The 22322-nt window shown below is 53.4% G+C and overlaps 3 protein-coding genes and 1 pseudogene across 3 annotated transcripts; 1 reads left to right on the plus strand and 3 right to left on the minus strand.

Annotated features, from left to right (window-relative positions):
* Positions 1-3980: 3980 nt before the first annotated feature.
* On the minus strand, positions 3981-7599 carry LOC112877735 (4-coumarate--CoA ligase-like 4). The gene is made up of 5 exons (XM_025942093.1): positions 6189-7599; positions 4818-4963; positions 4632-4699; positions 4447-4549; positions 3981-4327 (listed from the first exon to the last, which is right to left on the minus strand). Exons 1-5 carry the CDS (start codon positions 7393-7395, stop codon positions 4214-4216), a joined length of 1638 nt encoding a protein of 545 aa, XP_025797878.1. The 5' UTR covers positions 7396-7599; the 3' UTR covers positions 3981-4213.
* Positions 7600-14517: 6918 nt separating this feature from the next.
* Positions 14518-16018, plus strand: LOC112874111 (probable signal recognition particle 43 kDa protein, chloroplastic). Its single transcript, XM_025937287.1, has one exon. The coding sequence runs from the start codon at positions 14612-14614 to the stop codon at positions 15773-15775; it is 1164 nt and encodes a 387-aa protein (XP_025793072.1). The 5' UTR covers positions 14518-14611; the 3' UTR covers positions 15776-16018.
* Positions 16019-17057: 1039 nt separating this feature from the next.
* LOC112874115 lies at positions 17058-19363 on the minus strand (annotated as a pseudogene).
* A 114-nt stretch (positions 19364-19477) lies between these two features.
* LOC112874112 (thiol-disulfide oxidoreductase LTO1) lies at positions 19478-22301 on the minus strand. The gene is made up of 7 exons (XM_025937288.1): positions 22042-22301; positions 21636-21918; positions 21050-21306; positions 20843-20955; positions 20505-20652; positions 20122-20259; positions 19478-19885 (listed from the first exon to the last, which is right to left on the minus strand). The coding sequence occupies exons 1-7, from the start codon at positions 22135-22137 to the stop codon at positions 19790-19792; spliced, it is 1131 nt and encodes a 376-aa protein (XP_025793073.1). The 5' UTR covers positions 22138-22301; the 3' UTR covers positions 19478-19789.
* Between the last annotated feature and the right edge of the window lie 21 nt (positions 22302-22322).

The following is a 22322-nucleotide window of genomic DNA, read 5'->3' on the forward strand; positions in this document are numbered from 1 at the left end:
GACGGTCTTCGTCGACTGGTTATTTTGTGTGAAAAAAAAAAAGATTATGCCCGGGTGCTCGTCGGAGCCGCCGCCACAGCCTTCTTTCCGTTTCTCTTTTCTTTTACAACTCCGACCGACCAGTGGGCATCCAATCCAAGCATCGGCGACTTCACACTCGAGTCGAGTGCTCCACCGCCGCAGAAATATCAGAGACACTTGAGGCACAAGATTTTGAACCGGGTGGCGATCGCCTGCATCATCCTTTGGAGTTTTTGACATAGATTTGACAGGTTTCGCTGCATCCGAGTGATGACCGGCTGACTGTTGGATTGAGGTTCACATGGAGTGTTACACTCGCTGGGGAGTCTTTGTGCACAATGTTTGGACTAGAATGTTCAAACATGAGATCTGAAAGTGTCTCGCTCGCTTCTGTGACACAGCATGCAGCATGTATCGTCAGTTGAGTCTCGAGCACGTTTGCAAACATGTGCTTTCACAATCATGCAGTACTGCTGCAATATACTTTCACAATCATACAGTAGTATTGTTGCAGAATACTTTCAGATACGCACAGTGCGAGCATGCCTAACCTAGTGCTAATTTTGTATGCATACCGTATCGACACCTTTTTTTTTTGTGATAGGTATACACCTAAAGCTGTGGTCATACAGACAGACATGTACTCCTGCTAATTTTATAGGAAAAAGCAGGAAGCACTACGAAATGGAGCGGCAGAAAGGGAGAATTCAGGGGGCGTGCGTGCAGAGAAAGGCCGGGAAGAGACAGTTGAATCGAACACAATAGAGCGGAATGGTCGCCTTTGCATGATGTGGAGGGGAAGCAAGCAACGGCAGCCCCCCCGGCCGGAAAGGATCAGGCTTATCATGTACGGCATGCTTGATGCTTCTCACACACCACACACTAACACAATGCAGGAGCAAAGACCACTGGTGACCCGCGCAGCCACGCCACACGGCCACACAAAAACTGAAAAAGAAAGTCGTCAGTGCTCATATGATATGGTATGGTATGGTATGGGTGCCATGATGCATGCATCATATATGCTCCCTTCAATGAGGGACGGCGACATCAGTTTTGGATAATGCCGTTGTGCAAGCATGAGCGCATCACGTAGTGTGTATTTTAGTTTATTCCGTAGGCCATAACCGAAACAGCGCGGAAAACTAAAGGGCCAATCATTTAGATCTGTTGGGGATGGTTTATTCTTTCTTGTGTGCGTGTTTCTGAAATGTAGCAGCAGGAGTCCTAGAAGATAGCTGGGTGAGAGGCCTAGGAGGGAAGTTGGAATTTCCGAAAGCTTTGTTGGGAAGCCAAGAGGGATGCAGGCTTTGTATGTGCAAGCTTCTTTTATATTAGTGACCGTTTGGTTTGTAGGAACCCTTGTAGTGGCATGTTTCCGGTGTCCAAGAATCATGGTGGGAATAGTACTGAAATTGGGTGATGATTCAGCAATTGCAGTTGACATGCACGCAAAGCCTAACAACTCCATTGACCGATCAATGAACGTGCTATCGGACTGTCCTTTCGCTAAAGTGTAGTTGCGTCGATTTATTTGTTTTAGTTTGGTTTTATTTATCAAGACACTATTTGTCCTTGAATATGGCAGGCATGACATCAAGCAAGGTCCATTGATGATCCACGAGTTCCATAATCTAAGAAAAGAAATCCAAGATATACCCTCCCATCGAGTTTCCGCACGGCTTATGATGCGGATTTGTCAGGCAAGTTTAACTTCCCATCAAATTTGTGCATTCGACGAAATCCATCCTTAATACTGCCCGGAAAATGTGCAAATTGTTCTGCATAAATGCGTTGCGCATTGCCCAGCAGGTCAGCAACTCGACAGATCAGCTGCAACCAATCGAACTGATGATTTTCTTTTGGATACATAACATGAGGCACAAGCCTGTGCGGCATCATGGCTGCCGGCGGGTGTCCCTTTGTTCAGATACCAAGCATGCCGTACACACTGTCCTGTCTTGAGCATCGTTGCGCACGTCCTGCACACAGCTCGAGTGTCGCGTATGCTCCGTGCGAGTGATCTCATCCTCCACCACAGGAACAGTCCAAGCGGACACCAGCTCGACCTGGAATTTCCATGGCAAGCATACGGCACCGGACGCTACAGGCTCGCAAACTGCTCCGCTTCCACTTGGGCACTTGGCCTCTGAATTCGATCGCACCGGTCGATGCTTCCATGCGGCTAGCCTGTCACCCCTCGGCCCCTCGTCGAAGGAGGAAGTCGCTGGTCCCTGGTGGCGGCGGGCGCCCGTGACGCTACGGGACACGGGGCGCCAGGTGACGGCCAGGTCGGCGAACGGCGACCCCGGCCCGACCGGCGTTTGAATTTGAACCCGCGACGCAAGCACGCACGCGCGCGCCTGGCATCGGTTGATCCAGTCACTAAGGGGCCGGAGAAGTTTATTCGCGGAGTCCCGCACCGCATTGACGGGCGCGACCACTCTGATTTGGACGTTCGGCTCGCCGGACGCCTGGCCGGCCGTAACGCGCTCACGTACGCCAACGCTTGCCGAGAGCCCGAAACGGCCCGCCACCCGCCGGCTTGTGCACGCGCGTGCGGCTTCCTCATCCTTCTCTCCATTTCTACCACGCAAGTACTGCTTGCCGGTGCTGGCGAATGCAGGCTTCTTCACCGCACCTCCCAAGGTCGCGTCGCGGCACCGTGATCCGGCGACACGTCGTGCTTTCTGGGAAGGCTCGCCGCGTAGGGCCCTTGCTGGGGTCCGTACTGTGGACCGGCCCGGCGTCCATATCCTGACATCCATGATCCATATGGATAGGGATTAGTAGGCAGATTCTCCGGTGCCGTCTGCGGCTTGCTGAGGTTCAGGCGGTTCAGTTGCAGCTGTCCTCTGGCCTGGCCTGCTTCCAGACGATGCCTCCGGCCCGGCCCCGCCGCAGACGGGACACTGACAAAACCAGACTGTTTCCGGCCCGTACGGCCGTACGTACTCCTGCGGAGGCATACGCGCAGCCCCGTATTATACATGCATCTGCCAAACCCAATCGAGCTTGGAAACCTCGACCTGCACGGCAACCTATTTGGCCCAGGACCCTGCTCTCTGGCCGGGGGTCTCTGTCGAATCCGGCTTTGGCTCCCGGCTCCCCCTGCTTTCCTCGAGTCATTCTCCATTTCTCCTTCCTTTTCTCCAAACGGTGATCTGCGTCGACGTCGTGGAGCTAGCTTGGTTACGCGCCCGTTTAACCGACCCCCAGCGGTCGGTTTCGCCTTTATTCTGTCGGAGATGGGATCGGAGGAAAGAAAAAAGCAGCAGGCGTGCGCGCCGTAGGCGCCGAGCCCATCCCGGCGGCGCTGCGCGATGGCGTCGATGGAACAGCAAGGGATCGCCGTGCCGGCAAAAATATTCCTTGTACGCACACGTGTAGTGCCGTGCAGCAGCTAGTATGGTACCCTGGCCTTGCTTAGGTCACCTTGTGGCCTTGGGGGCGCGGCTGCCAATCAACTGCGCCCAGCTGCCGACCACCCACCGGCGCTCGCACGCATGTTTTTTTTCTTTTTCTTGAAAGAACATGCATGGTTTTCGAAGGGGGCAGATGTCCACTGGTGGACTGACGGTCGCGCACTTGTTCATATCGCATAAACAAATCAAAAGACCCCCCTAAAGAATCACTGTATGCTGACAGAGATCTTGGCGCTGGTGTGACAACAAAACAACGAGGCTGTTCGTTGGATTGGACTCCTAGCCGTCCATTTTTCACGCTTGTGAAGAGTTTTTTTTTGTTTTTTGTTTTTTTGCGAGGATGTTTGTAAAGAGTAGCAGTAGTGGTGGATTGACTGCATGCTTCGGAGATGGGTAACTGACTAACTGCCCGTAGCCAAGCCACTTTGTCATGCTGCATTTGGCAGCCCACGGCCCACTGGACGCCATCAGGAAGGGAGCTAGTGAACGGCCCACTAGGACAATGCGTCAGTGCCCTGTGAGTATCCGTGCATGGAAAAACAAAAATAAATAAATAAATACATCTTGTGATACAACACTGTAACTCGGAATTATTTACCAGGTTAATTAGTCAGCGCTAGGTACAGACGCAACAACCTCGTACATGAACAGCTTACACAGGCAAATCGCTTCAATGGGATCTTCAGTTAACACTCGCCAGTACTAGGAAAGTGCAGAGCTCACTGCTTCTTGATGCCAATACAGTAAATTCGGACCAATGCGACATCTCACAATTTGGATGTGGCGAGCTTGATGAGATCCTTCCTCAGTATCTTGCCGGACGCGTTCTTGGGAATTTCTGTCACAAATGCCACCTTCCTAACCTTCTTATAAGGCGCTACCTGTGAGCATCGCGTATACAGCAGCAGGTCAGAGAAATTACGGCAATTAGGCAGACGCCCGCCTATTTATGGCTGTTCGTTGGACCGATCTGGCGGTTCATGAGTCGCATTTTCCTTACCTGTTTCGCCACAAACTCCATCACATCGCGCCCTGATAAGTTGCTTCCCTTCTTCCTGACTACGTAGGCCATCGGGAACTGGCCGACCTCCCGATCAGGAAACCTGCCAAAAGCACTAATCCATTCAGAACCTGAAACAGTTAAGACGCCAACAGGGTGTTTACTGACATCTCGATGCCACTTACGGTATAACAGCCACATCTGCGATTTCTGGATGTGTCAGCAAAAGAGCTTCCAACTCTGCCGGAGGCACCTGTCCATACACGAGTTATATTTCAGATGCCAAGAAACATTACTACTTCAGAACTTCAGACTACAAAGGATCTCAGCACATAGATATCAGAATGCCCTCACTCCTCAATGATGTTTACCTGATACCCTTTGTATTTGATCAGTTCCTTCAGGCGATCCACCACGAAGAGATACCCATCCTCGTCTATGTAGCAGAGGTCCCCAGTCTTGAGCCATCCGTCAGGTGTCAACGTTGACTGTGTTGCCTCTGTGTTCCTGAAGTACCCTGGGAAGATCAACAGTGCATGTTCATCAGGTATTAACCTCCTGTTAGGGTTCTAAAATGAAAGAGAGACTATATTCTGGTAACTGAATCAATGGAAAGTAACAACTGAATGTTGATGCTCCGAAATCCTGAACATTCTATCACATGTTTGGGAGAGAAAAGAGTCAAACTTGAAATCCTGCAACCCGTGTAGGATAGCAATCGATCCCGAACATATGGATATTTCAGTTAATCGTGCTGTTTTGCAGTGCCTTGCTTCTGCTTACACTTCTGCCTCTTCAGAAAGCCAAACCCTGATTACTCGTCCAGATCAAGATATTTAACCAGCAAAGTTGCAGTGTAGGATTAACCATAATCGATACTAAGATCTAAAATGGTGCTTTTTTTAATTAAAAAACGGTGCTCTTTCATACGATGTTGCTGGGAGCATGGGGACCGGTCAATAACTGTTTATTGACAGGTGAGACTAGATGCTACAGGTACATATGAAGGGCACATTCCCTGCAACTCGTTCTAACTGTATAAACTGACTGTATTTGTGAGATAAGTTCCACCTCAGTACAAATTTAGCGGCCTGGAACAAAATGATCATGTGGAGAGATTCATGTTAAATACATAGGAACTTTGTTGTCTAAATACCAAAAGCAGCAATTCCATTACTCTCTGACTTGTGCATATTATGTTCTAGTACTCTACTAAAATGGTTGGAGCTCATTTCTGGACTCCACTTAAAAAGGTGAGACTGTGCAAAAGGCATCCAGAAATTGTGAATTGAACACGATAGCAGTCCGGAACAGCTAACACAGTTTACTGACATATGGGAGAACATCAAAATGCAATTGGATCGCTGATATTTAACAACTCCAGTAGTGACTGCAGCATCTTAAGATAGAAGCAAATCTCACACATTTTTAATAGACATCATGCTTCATGCATGTTGGCTCATGGTTGTTTCCTATGCGTATATACAGAAAACTCGACCTCAGCATCGACATCTGCAAAGATGTGCCTTGGCTACTTGTAACACTGATTTGTTTTCTTGCAAGCTATGCAAGTATTATACTCCAACTTGCTTATCTCTAGACAAATGCTTATCGCAATTTAGAACACGTTTATTCAGAGTTGGTCAAATGCAAATACAGGCATGTCTGGGTATCTGAAATTAGATATTAGTCATGAATGACATAAAAACTAAATAATGCGCGCACGTGATTCCCGATGTTACCTTTCATGACGTATGGCCCCCGGATCCAGAGCTCGCCGGTGCGGTTCACCGGCAGCGCCTCACCGGTGTCCGGGTCGACGATCTTAGCCTCGGTGTTGGGCGACAGCAGCCCAGCCGTGCCGTAGCGGCGGCTCTCTTCTGCAGAGTCCGTGGACGCGCCGATGGCCGTGCTCTCCGTGAGCCCGTACCCCTGCAGGATCTCCACCTGCGGGTACTTCTCCCTGAACCCCTCGATGAGCTCCTTGCTCAGCGGCGCCCCCCCGGAGAGCACCTTGCGCAGCTGGCCGAGCGGCAGCGGCTTGGGGTGCGCCACCATGGCGACCAGGATGGGAGGCACGAGCGGCAGGTAGGTGACCCCGTACTCGTTGATGGCGCGCAGCATCTCGGGGAGCTCGTACTTGGAGAGCACGACGATGGTGGCGCCGCAGCCGAGCAGCCCCGTGGCGAAGGCGACGAGGCCGTAGACGTGGAACATGGGCACGGTGCAGAGGAAAGCCTCGGTCCTGTCGGAGCCCTCGAGGCGGAACCGCGTCATGATGATCTGCACCATGGAGATGAGGCTCCGGTGCGTGGCGACGACGCCCTTGCTGGGCCCCGTGGTCCCCGAGGAGTAGAGCAGCGTGGCCGGGTCGTCCTGCGTGACGCGCTCCCTCCGGCGCGCGGGGTCGGGCGTCGTGGCGGAGATCTCCCCGACGGTGGCGACGACGGCGTCGGGGTCGGATGGGAGGCGCTCGGGCTCGAGGAGCACGACGCGTAGGCCGGCGGGGAGCTTGGGGAGGAGGTCCCGGGTGGTGAAGGCGAGGACGGGGCGCGCGTCGGCGACCTGCTTTGCGATCTCGGCGGGCGTGTTGAGCGGGTTGGCGGTGGTGAGCACGGCGCCGAGGGACATGGCTGCGAGCGCGGCGACGGGGAAGTGGACGGAGTTCGGTGAGACGACGAGCGCAGCCTGGCCCTTGCGGAGGGACAGCGGCGGGGCGGCGAGCGCGGTGGCCGCCCCCGCCACGGCGCGCCAGAGCTCGGCGAAGGTGACCCGGCGGCCCGTGGCGGCGTCGACGAGCGCGACGGTCCCCGCGTGGCGGCGGGAGGCGAGGAAGGTGACGACGTCGAGGTCGCGGTCGGCGGGGAGCGGGACGTCCGCGCGCTTGCTGCGGAAGGAGCGCGTGGCGGCGCAGTAGCCGCTGCGCGGGTCCACCGCCGGCGGGGCCATGGCGAGAAGCGGGATCGGATCGCGCGTGATCTGCCTCCCTCCCTCGGTCTCCCTTGGCCCCCCTGCTGATCGACCCTCTCGGCTCTCGCTTCCTCGCCGGGTGGTGGCGCCGCCTCTGCTCTGCTGGTCGTGCGATGCGAGTGGTTGGTGCAGCGGCGTCAAGCTGCGTCTGCGGGCGTCTCTCTGCTTGGTCTGACTTGTACAGGCGGCCGTGGGCGTGGCAAGGTCGCCGTCGCCCTCCTCCGCGTTCAAATGGTGGCTGGTGGGCCCTCTGGAAAGCGTGCGGCATGTGCGGAAAAACATACCGAGAAAGTGGTTGGCGAGGATGCCGCGGACTGACTCACAGTTGCCGGCGTTCGGTGGGACTGGACTGCTGGTTGCTGCTGTCGTGCGGCTTTCGGGTGGAAGCTAAGGCTATCTCTCCAGCGATATCCTCCAAATTCCATCCTCTATTTCCATCCTCCATATCAACTTCATTCCCTATACCAACTCTAACTCCAACGATATCCTCTATTTGCATCCTCTATACCCCCACAATCTTATTTTTCTATCATTTCTTCCAACGGCCGTTTCCACCGCCCCGCGCGCCTCCGCCCGCGCCCCGCCGTCGCCCCTGCTCCGCCCCGCGCCGCACCGCCGTCGCCCGCCCCGCGCCCCGCCGCCCCAGCGTCGCCCCTCCCGCGCCGCCCGCCCGCGCGCCCCTGCCCCGCCGCCCGGCCGCGCTCCTGCTCCGCCCGGCCGCGCTCCTGCCCCGCCGCCTCCTCCGCCCCCCCTCCTCCTCCGCCCCGCCCCTCCTCCGCCCGCCCCTCCTCCTCCGCCGTCGGCCGCTCCTCCGCGCCGCCGCTCCTCCTCCGCCCCGCCGCGCCTCCGCCCCGCTGCTCCTCCGCCCCGCCGCGCCTCCTCCGCCCGCGCCCCGCCGCTCCTCCTCCGCCCGCACCCCTCCGCCCTCCGCGCCCGCCGCCGCTCCTCCGCGCCCCTCCTCCGCCCCTGCCGCGCGCCGTCCCGCCGCCCCGCCGGCCGCTCCTCCGCCCCTGCCACGCGCCGTCCCGCCGCCCCGCAGCGCCGGCCGTCCCGCGCCGCCCCGCGCGCCGTCCCTCCCGCAGCCGTCCGCCCGCCCGTCCGCCGCGCCCGCCGCCCGTCCGCCGCGTCCCTCCTCCCGCCCGCCGCGTCCGTCCGCCCGCCCATCCGCCGCGCCCGCCGCGCGTCCGGCCGCCCGTCCGCCGCGACCCTCCGCCCGCCGCCCGTCCGCCGCGCCCCTCTGCCCGCCGGCCCTCCCGCGCCCCCCCCCCCCGGCAGTTTCTTCCCGCGGCCGCGCGGAAGGCGCTGGCGGAGATGCGGTGGAGGGCGAGGCGAATGGAGGACGGCGCTCGTGACTCCCTCTGTGCGGGACGCAGCCCCCCTCCCCCATTTTACCGCACGCTTTGGAGAAGGCCGCTGGAGCGTCCGCTCGCTACAGAATCCTCCGTTAATACGGTAGCGAACCGTTTACAGCGTGTCGCTGGAGACAGCCTAAGCTGGCCGGGGAGCATGCTCCACTGCTCCGTGCACCGGGCGAACGCCGACGCCGCACGGGTCTGGTGGCATCCTCTGGCCATCCTGGATGTCCGGTGGGGGCGCCGGACGGCCGGAGCGGTGATTTCTTTCTGCGCCTCCGTGAGACCGTGACGATGCTCCATTTTGCTTCTGCTGTACGGCTGCGCGCTTTGATGATTGCACTAACCGCCGCATATGGTTCCCGGCCCAGTTTAAGCAAACGTACGGCGTCAAACTTTGACTCTCAGCAGCCATCATGCTGCCGAGGCAGCACGAAACGCATTGTTGTTGTTGTTGTTCGCGCGATGAAAGCGTTGCAGGTAATACAAAGGTGCCCAAGACGATATAAGCGCCATCTGAGCCTTTCTTTTTGTTGGAACAAGAAAACAATGTCTTCTGTAAGTAAAAAAAAGAAAGAAAGAAGGCAAGCCGTTCGGCAAGAATGGCAGGACGACAGCCCTGCGTCAAGAGAAATATAGCATCTCTCTAGTTGTCCCCGAAAAGGTGCCTACACATTTGCTCATACGTGAAAGGGCACCAAGACTAGCCCAAAAAAGACACAGCAGCACAGGGATCGAAGGCGCACACTGCACACACACCTAAGGCTGAGTCCAGTGGCTCACCTCACTCTCGCCCCGCCACGTTAACTTCCGCCCCCACTCTCACCCCACCCCTCCAATGCAGAGGCTATAGTGGCAGCTTTTACTTCTCTCTCGTCCACGTCAATTTTTCTTTTCCAGATTTAATTATTTCACTCTCTTTTGTTCGCGTACGCAAAATAATTCAATAAACTAATTTTATTCAACTTAAAAAAGTTACCGATTACATAATAAATAAAAAATTACATAATAAATAAAAAATACATAAATCTAAGGATGACTATGTGTCAGGGATAGATCCTCTGGGTACCGCAAGGAAGCTACCCGAGAGCTAAAAGAAGTCTGGTTCCTACTAGGATTCCGCTGTAATCCTATTAGGACTCATATGCTGTAATCCAATTAGGACTCCTAATCCTACTAGGAATCCTGCCCCCTGGGATATATAAAGGAGGGCAGGGTACCTGGATAGGTAGAGCAACTAGAAGAGCAATTAGAGCCACCAAGAGGGAGAGATCCAACAGAGAGCCGCCTACAGGCAGCTCAACACCCAAGCGCAGGGCGCAATATTCAATACCACCAAACAGGACGTAGGGTATTACGCTACTCTAGCGGCCCGAACCTGTCTAAATCTGTGTCTTGTGTCCTTGCGTTCACCTTCAAGTTTCAGATCCGGCGATCCCTCACCAAATAAACACCTACCTTAGGATATCCCTAGGTAGGCCGACGGTAAAAACACCGACAGCTGGCGCCCACCGTGGGGCCGATCGTCGCGATCATTGGGCGAATTTGAAGGACCTCTTCATCAACATTAATCCACTCAAGGCGGCGGATTGCTACTTCATGCATATGCATCGGCGGATCGATTCATCGAGTTCGAGTTCGGATCCTTCAGCAAACGGCTACATCGACCTCGACTACTCGGCTCGACTTCACCTCGCGCTGCAGCGTTGATGCACCACGGCCGCCGACCTCGATGACCCGGTTCAACTTCGGCTTGTGCCGCAATGTCCGCATGCAGCAGCGACGAGTTCGACTACTTCAACCTTGCGAGAAGGCTTGGCGGCCCGCCGACGACTAGTTCGACTACTCGTCTCGGCTAGAAACTAGTCGAGAGCGAGCCTCACAGCAACGACTACATCAACTACTCGTTTCGACTTGAAAACTAGTCAGAATCGACTCTGACTAGTCGAGCTTCATCAACAAACCGTCGCAACTCCATCCACGAGCTCCACGGCTTCGTCGACATTCGTCCACGAATCAAGCTAAGTAACTTATACCTTTTCCGACTTGTTCTTCACAAGATCGGCTACCTTTTGGGGTATGCCTCTCGACGGGTATGAAACCATCGGGGGCTACACCATGATCGGCTACCTGTCTGTGTACTACTCTCGATGGGCAATGAAACCCTTCCGAGCTACACTTCGTCGACTGCTTATCCGTGTACTACTCTCGATGGGCAATGAAACCCTCCAGAGCTACACTTTGTCCACTACTTTTGCGCACGGCGCATCCTCTTTGTCGCATGACGACTACTTTCTGCTCGTTGTCTCCTCTTAATGGTCGCTAATCTGCTCGAGTAGCAAATGCCTTAATCCGTGAAGCCTCGGGTCCCCAGTCATGACCTAAGCGACTCGTACATGATATGAGCGAAGGCAAGAGACCTAAGCGACTCGTACATGATATGAGCGAAGGCCATAAGACCTAAGCGACTCGTACATGCTATGGGCGAAGTCTAAACTGGGACCGGGTGAACGTAAAGGGTGGACTACTCGGGAGATTTAAATGGCCTAAGAAAACAAGAGCTCGACACAGCAAATTTTACACCGAATAAATTTTGGTGTCTTCACATTATTACTGAGTATTACTCGGCATATTCGCATTATGCTACATAATATATGCATTGTCTTTTTTCAGGTCAAGCTTCGGCAACAACCCTCCAGGCAGTACAGCGCGCCATCACAGTTCCGCCAGTTCCCAGGCTCGGGGGCTGGGCGCTGCACACTCCTCGACATGGCTCCTTCGGCTCTCCTAGCTCGTAAGCTCGGGGGCTGGACGCCGCAAAACTACTCGAAGACGACTCATATGAAGACTGAGAGTGCAGAAGAAACCCTAAGTCACCGCGCGGTTAAATAAACCAGCGGGAGGCGAAGCGTTTCATTGTGCAGAAGGCGAAGAGTAACACCAATGCCACGATTCTTGGATCCTTTTTCCAAAGTTTAGATTTGGATTCAAGACTCGGGGGCTGCGGGATATGTAGCATCGACTACTTATTTTTCGAAAGTATTCGAAGAGTAAGTAAAGAAGACTCAAGACTAATTTGACCCTCAGCCTGATTCTTCGATTCAACCTAAGGCTCGGGGCTACTCCATATGGAGTGCGATTATTTATCGCACCCCATACAAAAGAAGGAATTCGGGGCATGAGCACCTCATAGCTTCGATGCAGCTAAAAGAGTACTCGAAGAGGAATTTCAAGACGGAGCTTTGAAAGAAGTCGAAGTCTGCTTCAGAAGTACTCGAAGAGCCTGCAGTACTCAGCTACGAAGAGCTCGGGGGCTTGTCAGGGATAGATCCCCTGGGTACCGCAAGGAAGCTACCCGAGAGCTAAAAGAAGTCTGGTTCCTACTAGGATTCCGCTGTAATCCTATTAGGACTCATATGCTGTAATCCAATTAGGACTCCTAATCCTACTAGGAATCCTGCCCCCTGGGATATATAAAGGAGGGCAGGGTACCTGGATAGGTAGAGCAACTAGAAGAGCAATTAGAGCCACCAAGAGGGAGAGATCCAACAGAGAGCCGCCTACAGGCAGCTCAACACCCAAGCGCAGGGCGCAATATTCAATACCACCAAACAGGACGTAGGGTATTACGCTACTCTAGCGGCCCGAATCTGTCTAAATCTGTGTCTTGTGTCCTTGCGTTCACCTTCAAGTTTCAGATCCGGCGATCCCTCACCAAATAAACACCTACCTTAGGATATCCCTAGGTAGGCCGACGGTAAAAACACCGACACTATGTGCCCACATATGCTCAACCAAATCTTACTGGAGTTGTGCATACATCGGTGAATCCCTCATCTCGGTGTCTATCTGAATTCTGGCAGCTAGACTTGGTGGTGCATCGTTGTGAATCGCCGGACCGACATTGGACGCAACTGTCTCATAGATCTCGTCCAAATTGGTATCACGCTCGTCATCGATGATCATATTGTGTAGGTTGACACATGCACGTATGATCAACCCAAGAGTACGTTGTGAGTAAGAGCATCCGGGAACTGCTATAATGTTGAACCTAGACTTGAGCAGTCCAAACGAACACTCGACATCTTTGCGCCAAGCTGCTTGAACATTTGTGAATACCTGATGCTTCTCACACTGCGGAAGAGTAATACCCTTCATAAACACCGGCCAAGAGGGGTAGATGCCGTCGGCAAGGTAGTAACGCCTATTGTACTCATGTCCATTAACCGTAAAGTTCATTAAGGGTGCTTCTCCTCTAAGCACATCAGTGAATAACGGCAACTGATTGAGTACATTGATGTCGTTGTTGGACCCGGCCACTCCAAAAAAAGCATGCCAGATCCAACGATCATACGATGCAACGGCTTCTAAGATAATGGTGGGATGTTTTATGTCCCCCCTTGTGAATTGCCCCGCATATGCCACTGGACAGTTTCTCCACTGCCAATGCATGCAATCGATGCTTCCCGGAAAGCCACGCTCCTCGGCTTTCGCTAGTAGACGCTGAGTATCCACGATATTTGGTCGACGACAAAACTCATCCCCGTAACAGCGAATGATGCCTTCACAGAATTTCTCTAGATAATCTAATGCAGTTGATCTAGCTAGCTTTAGGTACTCATCTATCGAATCCGCAGCGCCTCCATAAGCTAACAAGCGTAAGGCCGCGGTACACTTTTGTAGCGGAGAGAGACCACGACGGTTGCAAGCATCTTCTCTTTGGGTGAAATATGGAGAGTATTCACCTAATCTACGCATAATACGTAGAAAAAGTTGACGCCTCGTTCGATACCTTCGCCGAAAGTAATTCGGAGGATAAACGTAGTTGTCGGCGAAGTAGTCTTGGAACAGCCTATCATGGGCACCCTCACAATCACGCCTGATGTAGCGTCGACGACGTCGCCTTCTGCTTGACTCGTCTTCAAGATTGAGCATCGCCTCCTCATACTCCGCTTGGAACGCATGGATCATTTCAGCCTCCATTCCTTCACTCGAATCCGTGGTAGATGAAGACATGGCGTTGAGAAGAGTGAAATTGAAGTGTGGATGGGAGAAATGAGCTCAAATGGGGTGTGGAAGGAGTGAAAATCGGGTGGAGTATTTATAGGGGGTTGGAGATGAAATTTAAAATTTTTTGCAATTTTTTCGAATTTTTTGGAGTTCAAACGGTCAAATAACGGCTAGTTCAACGGATAGTCCACGTGGTCCAATCAAAACGCGCCACGTCACGTCCTCTCGCCCAGAGCCCGCCGCGCCAACGTACCGCCTCGCTACCGCCCGCCTACCGCCCCGCGGTAGTGCTACCGTCTTCTCTCTCCCTCTCGCCTACCTCTCACCTCACTCTCGCCTGGGCTGTGGCGATAGGGGGACGGTATCGCCCCCTATTGGCACCAGCCTAAGCATAGCTCGCCCCCTATTGGCACCAGCCTAAGCATAGCTCGGATTCTCGGAAGGAACGAACTTCCTACACCAGATCTCTGAGTCATTTTCTTTTGATGAACCATCATCCAGCACGAGACGAAGGCAATGCAGTCTGTACCTGCACAGAACTGAGCTGAAGCTTCACCAAATGCAAAAAATAAAAAGGTACAAAACTTGCTTGGGCCAACAGCCCAATTTGAACGTGTGTTCAGCCCATGAATGAAAAAAAATGCAACCACGGCAACACACGCCATCGCCACCGTCCAGTCCAAGTTGGCCGGCCGATGTCGCCCCAGGATCCAGAATCCCATCGCCTTATCCACTAACGCCCCCTCCCAGACCCAAAACTTCGCCGCGTCCGCTCCACTCGCGCCAGCACCACCAGTCCACCGTCACCACCCCTCCTCCCGCCGGTTGCTCCAATGGAGGCCGTCCTACGACATCCATCGCTCTCCCGCCTCAAGCCACCGAACCCGAACCCTCCTCACAGGACGCCATCGCCATCCCTCGCTTCCCCTTCCCTCCTTCGCCTCCGCGCGCGCCGGCTAACCGCCGCCGCGGTGTTCCAGGACCAGAAGCCGAAGGGACCAGCAAGCAAGGGAGGCGACGACGACGAGGCGTACGGAGAGGTGGACCGCATCGTCTCCAGCCGCACGGTCAAGAACCCTGTGTACGCGGAGGACGGCCCGGCCACCACGTCCGTCGCCACGGAGTACCTCGTGGAGTGGAAGGACGGGCACGAGCCGTCCTGGATCCCCGCGGAGGCCATAGCCGCGGACGTCGTGGCGGAGTACGAGACGCCGTGGTGGACGGCGGCCAAGAAGGCGGACGCGGACGCGCTGGCCGCGCTGCTCGCGGACGAGACGCTGAAGCGGGACCCGGACGCGGAGGACGCGCAGGGGCGCACCGCGATGCACTTCGCCGCGGGGCTGGGATCCGAGGAGTGCCTGCGCGCGCTCGCCGCGGCCGGGGCGGACCTGGGCCACCAGGAGTGCGCCGGCGGCGGTCTGACGCCGCTGCACATCGCGGTGGGGTACGGCCGCGCCGCTGCCGTGCGCGCGTTGCTGGAGTTGGGCGCCGACCCGGAGGCTCCCGACGGGCAGGGCCGGACGCCGCTGGAGCTGGTCCAACAGGTGCTCGAGAAGACGCCCAAGGGCAACCCGGCGGCGTTCCAGCTCCGGCAGGGGCTGGAGGCGGCGCAGAAGGAGCTGGAGAAGGCCGTGTACGAGTGGGCCGAGGTGGAGAAGGTGATCGACGGGCGCGGCGAAGGCAAGTGGCGCGAGTACCTGGTGGAATGGAGCGACGGCGGCGAGAGGGAGTGGGTGAAGGCGCCGTGGGTGGCGGAGGACCTGGTGAGCGACTTCGAGGCCGGGCTGGAGTACGCCGTGGCGGAGGCCGTGGTTGACAAGAGGCAGGCGGCGGCGGAGGAAGACGGGGAGGAGAAATGGGAGTACCTTGTCAAGTGGGTGGACATTGAGGAGGCGACGTGGGAGCCCGCCGAGAACGTGGACGCCGAGCTCGTGCAGGAGTTTGAGCAGAGGCAATCAGGATCCGGTGGTGGCGATGGCAGCGGCACTGCACCATGATCATGATCATGAAGGTGGCCATGTATGATTCCTCTTGGCATTCTTCTCCTGATGCTTGGATTGAGTTGAGTCCTCTCCTGATTCATGTATCAATAGCGATTTGAATTTTGTAGCAGGATGGAACCTTTTTGTGAGTGTCATATTTAGACAGAAATTTGCAGTTTCAGCAGATTTCATCCCTGCCCACTCCGGAACTGATTACTTCTTTTAATTCTCTCTTCGGATCAGAAGAACTCTTGCTAACCTTTTTTCGACACGGGCTCCACCCCATTTCCATTTCATTAACGGAAATACCGAGAGTACAAGAGTATTTCCGAAACAGGCTCAAGAGAGCAGACTAGAACTCTTGCTAACCTGTTCCTCGGACCTGTCACACATGAAGGCATCAGTTTTGCTAGTCTGCAAAACAGGATGCAAAAAGATACAATGGTAACATTGTGCAGATCTTTACAGGATGAGTGGATGACATCAACTCTAGAATGGTCGAAATGCTTCACAGATTCATCAGCTCCAAAAGAAGGAACGAAGAAATCTTTGCAGCAGCATTTAAAAGAAAGGCAAAACTCTTACATACATACAGAAATGTAATATGTTCATTCCATTAATGAATAAATAAAAAAATCATCTCTCGCTGAATCCATCCTCGCACATCTGATGCCTTGGGGGCCGCGCGCGGGCCGCCTCCACGCCCATCTTCTTCGGCATTGCCGAGGCCACTTGGGAGGCAGGCAGCGGCGGAGGAGGACGGGGAGGAGAAATGGGAGCACCTTGTCAACTGGGTGGACATCGAGGACGCCATTTGGGAGCCCGCCGAGAACGTGGACGCTGAGCTCGTGCAGTAGTTTGAGCAGAGGCAATCAGGATCCGCCAGTGGCGATGGCAGCGGCACTGCTCCATGAAGGGGCCATGTACGATTTCTCTTGGCATTCTTCTCCTGACGTTTGGATTGAGTTGAATCTTCAAAGTATGGTACCCACGCCATTCATGTATCAATAGCGATTTGAATTTTGTAGTAGGATGGAACTTTGCGAGTATCATATTTCGACCAAAATTTGCAGTTTCATCAGATTTCATTCATGCCCATTCGGAAGTGATTAGACTACCTGTACTGTCTCACATGAAGCCTGAAGGCATCAGTTTTCATTCTTGCTAGTCTGCAAAACAGGACGCACAAGGTCTTACAGAACATCGTGCAGGTCGAGCCCTGAAGCAGTGGACGCAGCATCAGCTACACAGAACAACACATACAGAAATGCGAAGGAAGAATTCTTTGCACACAGCATTTTTTAAAAGAAAACTCTTAGATTCAGAAATGCGATATGTTTTTGCATTAATGAAGAAATAATAAATCATCTTATTGCACATACAAAAATCATCTCTCGTTGAATCCATCCTGGCACATCTGATGTCCATCTGTCTTAGTTTACTGAACTTAACTGCATAAACAAAAGGAGTCTGGCCTCTGAAGTATACTTTACCGGACTACAGCAAACGAAATGCTCCGGTGAGATGCGCTGCAGGATGGCAACAATGAAAAATCAACCGGAAATTCTCTTTAGGTGGCTACGAAGTACGAACTCGATCTTAGGGAATCAATCAGCAACCTGCCAAGAAAAGATTCAGAGTATGTCACACCCCGCGAAAATTCGACGAAAAGAAATCAAAACAAGTGATGCTCCCGCTGAAAGGAACCAAATCGACGGCGGCATCGTCCCGGGGGAAGAGGCGGCGTACGCGACGCAGCAGCGCGGAGGCTAGAGCAACAAGCTTGCTTCTGAATGATGAATACATTTCGAAGGTCTCGGCTCCGGCACCGGCAGCGGTGGTCCCCGGGGTGCCGTCCGTCCATCCGGCGTACCCTCCCGTCGGTGTCCTCGGGCATCTCATCGCCGTCGTCCACAGACGGAGCCGGCGTAGGAGCGGAAGGGGTTCTCTACCTGGAATAGGGGCGGCGGAAGCCCCGGCTAGCTCGCCAGCAACGTCGGCCGCCAGCCGCCGCCGCCGGCTGAAGGGGAGCGAAATTGTTCAGAAACCCCACTAATCGCGATCCTTTTTTTTTTTCCATAAAACCCCCTAAATTGGACCGCGAACAGTAATCGCGATCCATTTTTTCTCATAAAACCCCCTAAATCGGATCGCGATTAATAATCGCGATCCGGATTTTTGCAGAACCCCCCCAGATTCCATTCTTTGTGCCTACTACCTCCTCTCTCTCTCATGGCACTTCCGTTCCCGCCGTCGCCGCCGCGGGATTCGCCGGTGAACTGCGACCGGCGGTGCAGAGGGATCTTCCACCCACAGATACCATCCTCGTGTTCGTCCGCCCTCACAACGACGTTGCACTGCACAGCGCCGCCTCCGCTCTCCTATGCCCGTGCAGGGCCGATCCGCGTGGTGCGTGATTTCAATCGAGCACGAGTCTGTGAAATAGCGGTTAGGACCTTCAGTAAATGGAGATCGAGGGAGGTGACAGTGAACACTGGGTTTAGGCTTGTACCTGGTTCAGTGGATTGTCTGGAGATTTCTTCCACAGCTTCCAGATCATGTCTTTGTACTGATGCAGAGTCAAGACCAGGTTTCTCTTCCTTGAGCTTGGCAAGCTCTGCTTCTTCAAATGCCTGCATCAATGTGCGCATTTTTTTTTCAGAACTCCAGTACGGGAACTACGAGAGGGAGAAATTTAATTTGGCAGGAGCAAGCAAGAATAGCTGATTGGCTATCAGTATCAGACATTCAAATTCCATTTCACAGCTCGTCTGGAACGGAAATAACCATACTACCTTGTACGAGACCTTGAGGCGGCGCTCGGGGTGGCGATCCGGCGCGAACGCGGGCTCGGCAGCGATGGTCATTTTAGCAATCGCGTCCTCCACGGATCGCGCCTCGATGACCGAGTCGTCCCTGTTGGTGTTGGCGACGAGCACGACGCGCCCGTACTACTCCTCGTCGGCGGTGCGCGCCTGCCGCTTGTTGGCCGCCTCGGCCTCGCGCTGCAGGCGGAGCCGCTCGTCCTCGCGGCGGCGCGCGAGCTCGGCCTCGGTGACCTTGGGCACGGCGGGCCCGCCCACGCGAGCGGCCTTGCGGTCGGGGCGCCGCGCCGCGGCGGCGAGCTGCTGCTGCTCCAACTCGGCGAGGCGGCGGTTCTCGGCGCGCTTCTCGGCGTCCTCCTCGCGGCGGCGCGCCGAGCGCGACGCCGGGGCCCTCCGCCGCCTGCCAGTAGGCCTCCTCCTGGGCGCGCGCCTCCCGGTCGCGGCGCTCCGCCTCAGCCGCGCCGCGCGCGGGCCGGCTCCGCCTTGGTGTTGACACCCATCTTCTTCGGCATTGCGGAGGCCTCCACGGCGGCGCGCGGTTGAGCGAGGTGGGAGCTGGCTGGCGACTTCTGGATTCTTCTGACGCTTGAGCCTGAGAATTCCTCGAGCCAGCCTGTTCGATCCACGTGTCATGTCTCGTTACTGTCAGCCGTTCGTCCAGGCGGAAAAGTGACCACGACGACAGGCTTACGTGATGTGCCCAACCGGTAACCGGGCTTCATGGATCAGCAAATAGGAATTGTTCATGAATTTACTTGTTATAGGAGCTGGAGTAATTCAAACATAATTTCAACATGAAGAGGCTATCCAATGTGCTCCAACTGTTGTTTACTCCTATGTCAACCTTTTTTTTGGCAACTCCTATGCCAAAAACTTCATATAAACGGGTATGGCAGTACAAATTAAACTTCATATATGTCAAATGAACAAGCGCGCGTTCTCATAGGATTACACATTTACAGTAAACTAGGATCTACATACAAAATGGTTGTACAGCAGGCTGCCTTGGGGTTTGTTTGCTCTTCTCGGAGAGCAAGTAGAGTTGCTACAAATTACAGTAGTTAGTTGTTAAGTAGACTATGCGTCCTTCGGATGCAACTGCTCAAAGTGCACATTTTGGGATATTTGATGTCTAAAGATTCCATCCAGAATTCCAGACTATTGGCTCAGGAAGCTCCCAGTTTCAGTTCGGACAACTATAATATTAATTCGGCAGTATTTCCTTGGATTGCTCTGTGCCCTCAGCAGCGAAGCCTGATGCTTCTGCTAGAACTTCAAGCTCCTGATCACCGCTCAGAACCTGAAAAGGTACAGAATCAACTCGTAAACAAATGGGGCGAATTAAATCTGAGGGCAAAGTGAATGCAGATAGATAAGTGTCTTTCAATTGTGAAACAACAGCCGCCATGCCCGAAAATTAGCATCATTTACTTTGCTCTATACAAAAAGTGAAGTAGAGAAGTTGCAGACATGATAATGGTCTACAGAAGGAACACATAGTGTATTTGTGAAAACAACAAATTTCCAGGGAAATACCTTTCCATTGATGAACCATGTTGGAAAACCTTCAAGACCAGCAGCTTGACATTCTTTAGTCATTTTCTTTCCCTTACCAGCTCCATTTGGGAAACATTCCACATAGTCCAAAATTTTTGTAGCTTCACGACCAAACATCTGCATGAACATTTGTTAATCTTGAAAAGTGGTTCTTGGCTCACTTTCTGGTGACATTAATACTTCCATTTTGGAATTTTGGTCAGTGCAGCAAATAACAAACAAGACCATCATATTACAAGCACTAGAATAGATTGTTAAGCAAGTTCGGTATCTACAATCCCTCACAACAGAATAATGTTCTACAACGGTGTAAACATTTAGTACTTTGTTAGGTAGAATCAATAAGGTGAAAGAACGTGTACCTGTTTTTGTTCATTGCAATGAGAACACCAGAATGCTCCATACATCTTAGCACCTATAGAGTGCAAATGTCTAGCCAATGAAATGGCAAATGGGGATGATTCGGTTGTTATCTCTGTTTCATATGGTTCTAATACAAAATCATCTGTGCTGCATAAAATGAAAAATGAAATCTTAAAGTCATTTCCAATGGTAACAAAATAAAGCAAAGCAGCAAGGCAAATGAGTGATTGTAGCCAAATGAATTAAACGCTTAATGTTCATCATATGTGTCCCATGATTCAGTATATAACCAATTCAGGTAAGAAGAATGTATGTGGCATCAACAAGGAAGCCTCACCCCTTCAACTGAGTAGTAGCCGAACTGTATGAGTTTGTCAAAGCTAGAGCTATAATGACAGCTACAGCTAACTGAATACCAGCGAACTTCTGGATACGTTCGAAACCGAAGTCCTGGAAGTACAACACTGAACATGATTACTTAACTGGACTACATGGTTATAAAGGTTCAAACGAAAAACACATTGTTTTATTTGAAACCACATACCTTTACTCTGATGAAAAGTAGAGTGAACGAGAGAAATGCTGACAACATGCAGTACGAACAGGATACCCCAACAAATTTAGTGCTTAGAATGTAAAGAAAATAAGCACTCGCAGTTGCCATAGAAGTAGCAATCAGAAGCAATGTTAACTGAATATCCAGGTCGTCCAATCCAGGGAGCAAGTCCGTTCCATTTTCTTGCAGAGAAAGTGCTGTAACCAAACCATATGCCACCAGACCAACTAAGGGAAGAGGTATCCCTGTCAAGTTCAAGAGAGACCAACTGCTAAGTACTTAAATAAAAAGGGCATATCATTGCGTGTTTGTGATTATGTATTTTATTTATCAAATTAGACCAATGTAGTTTAGTAAAAGCATATGGTCGTTTCGCAAAAGAAATACGATAATCAACCACTGCTTGGAATTAAATGCGGTTAGCTTTATAAACATAACAGGAAGCAAAGCACATCAAAATTGTCTATACAAATCAGTCTAAATCTCATGAGCCCAATGCTAGAGTTAGTTTACATTTACCAATAAGTGGTCAACAGCAACAGCCAAGAGATTGCCCTAAGCTCCAAGAGATTACCAAAGACGGCCGAATAGTCGCTGTCGAGGACGTCGCCGCAGCCTCCGCCGCTGATTGGGCAGAACGCCTCGGAGCCCGTGAGCTTGAGGTACGTGAGGTAGCCGGTCTCCAGGAATCCCAGCCCAGCGACACCCGCAGACCAGGCGCTCGTGGAAATGCCCAGCAGAGACGAAGGGGACGCTCTTGCGGGATTCTCCGGGGGGCGGGGCGGTGTCGGTGGAGCGGCGGAGGTCTGCTGCTCCTGGGAAGAAGGCTCCGAGCAGCACCTGAAGCGCGCTGCTCTCTGCACGAAGATGGACAACACGAAACTGGATAACGCCACGGAATTGGCGAACCAACCACCTCCCTAGAGGAGGGGGAGATGACGCTAGGACTCTAGGAGGCCGGGGGGGGGGAGGAATTTTACCTTGATGCGCGAGGACGAAGAGGTCGTAGTGGCGACGGCGAAGCGAGTCGGCGACGGGAGGAAGGAGATGGCGAGGGCTGCAGAGATGGTCGCCATGGGCGGAGGTGAGAGTGGTGACCGGTGAAAGGCGAGGCGACCTGGCTCCACCTCAGAGCAAAGCTCAGAGCTCTCTGGACACTACGCTTGACTGTCTTGTGGGCCTACAAGTATCGGCAATGGATGGGCCTGCCAACCTTGGGCCTATTTCGGTAATGCATAGGCTTCCTGGGTGAGCCTATCAT

This window comes from Panicum hallii, chromosome 9, assembly GCF_002211085.1.
Source record: "Panicum hallii strain FIL2 chromosome 9, PHallii_v3.1, whole genome shotgun sequence".
In the NCBI taxonomy this organism is placed as follows: Eukaryota; Viridiplantae; Streptophyta; class Magnoliopsida; order Poales; family Poaceae; genus Panicum; species Panicum hallii.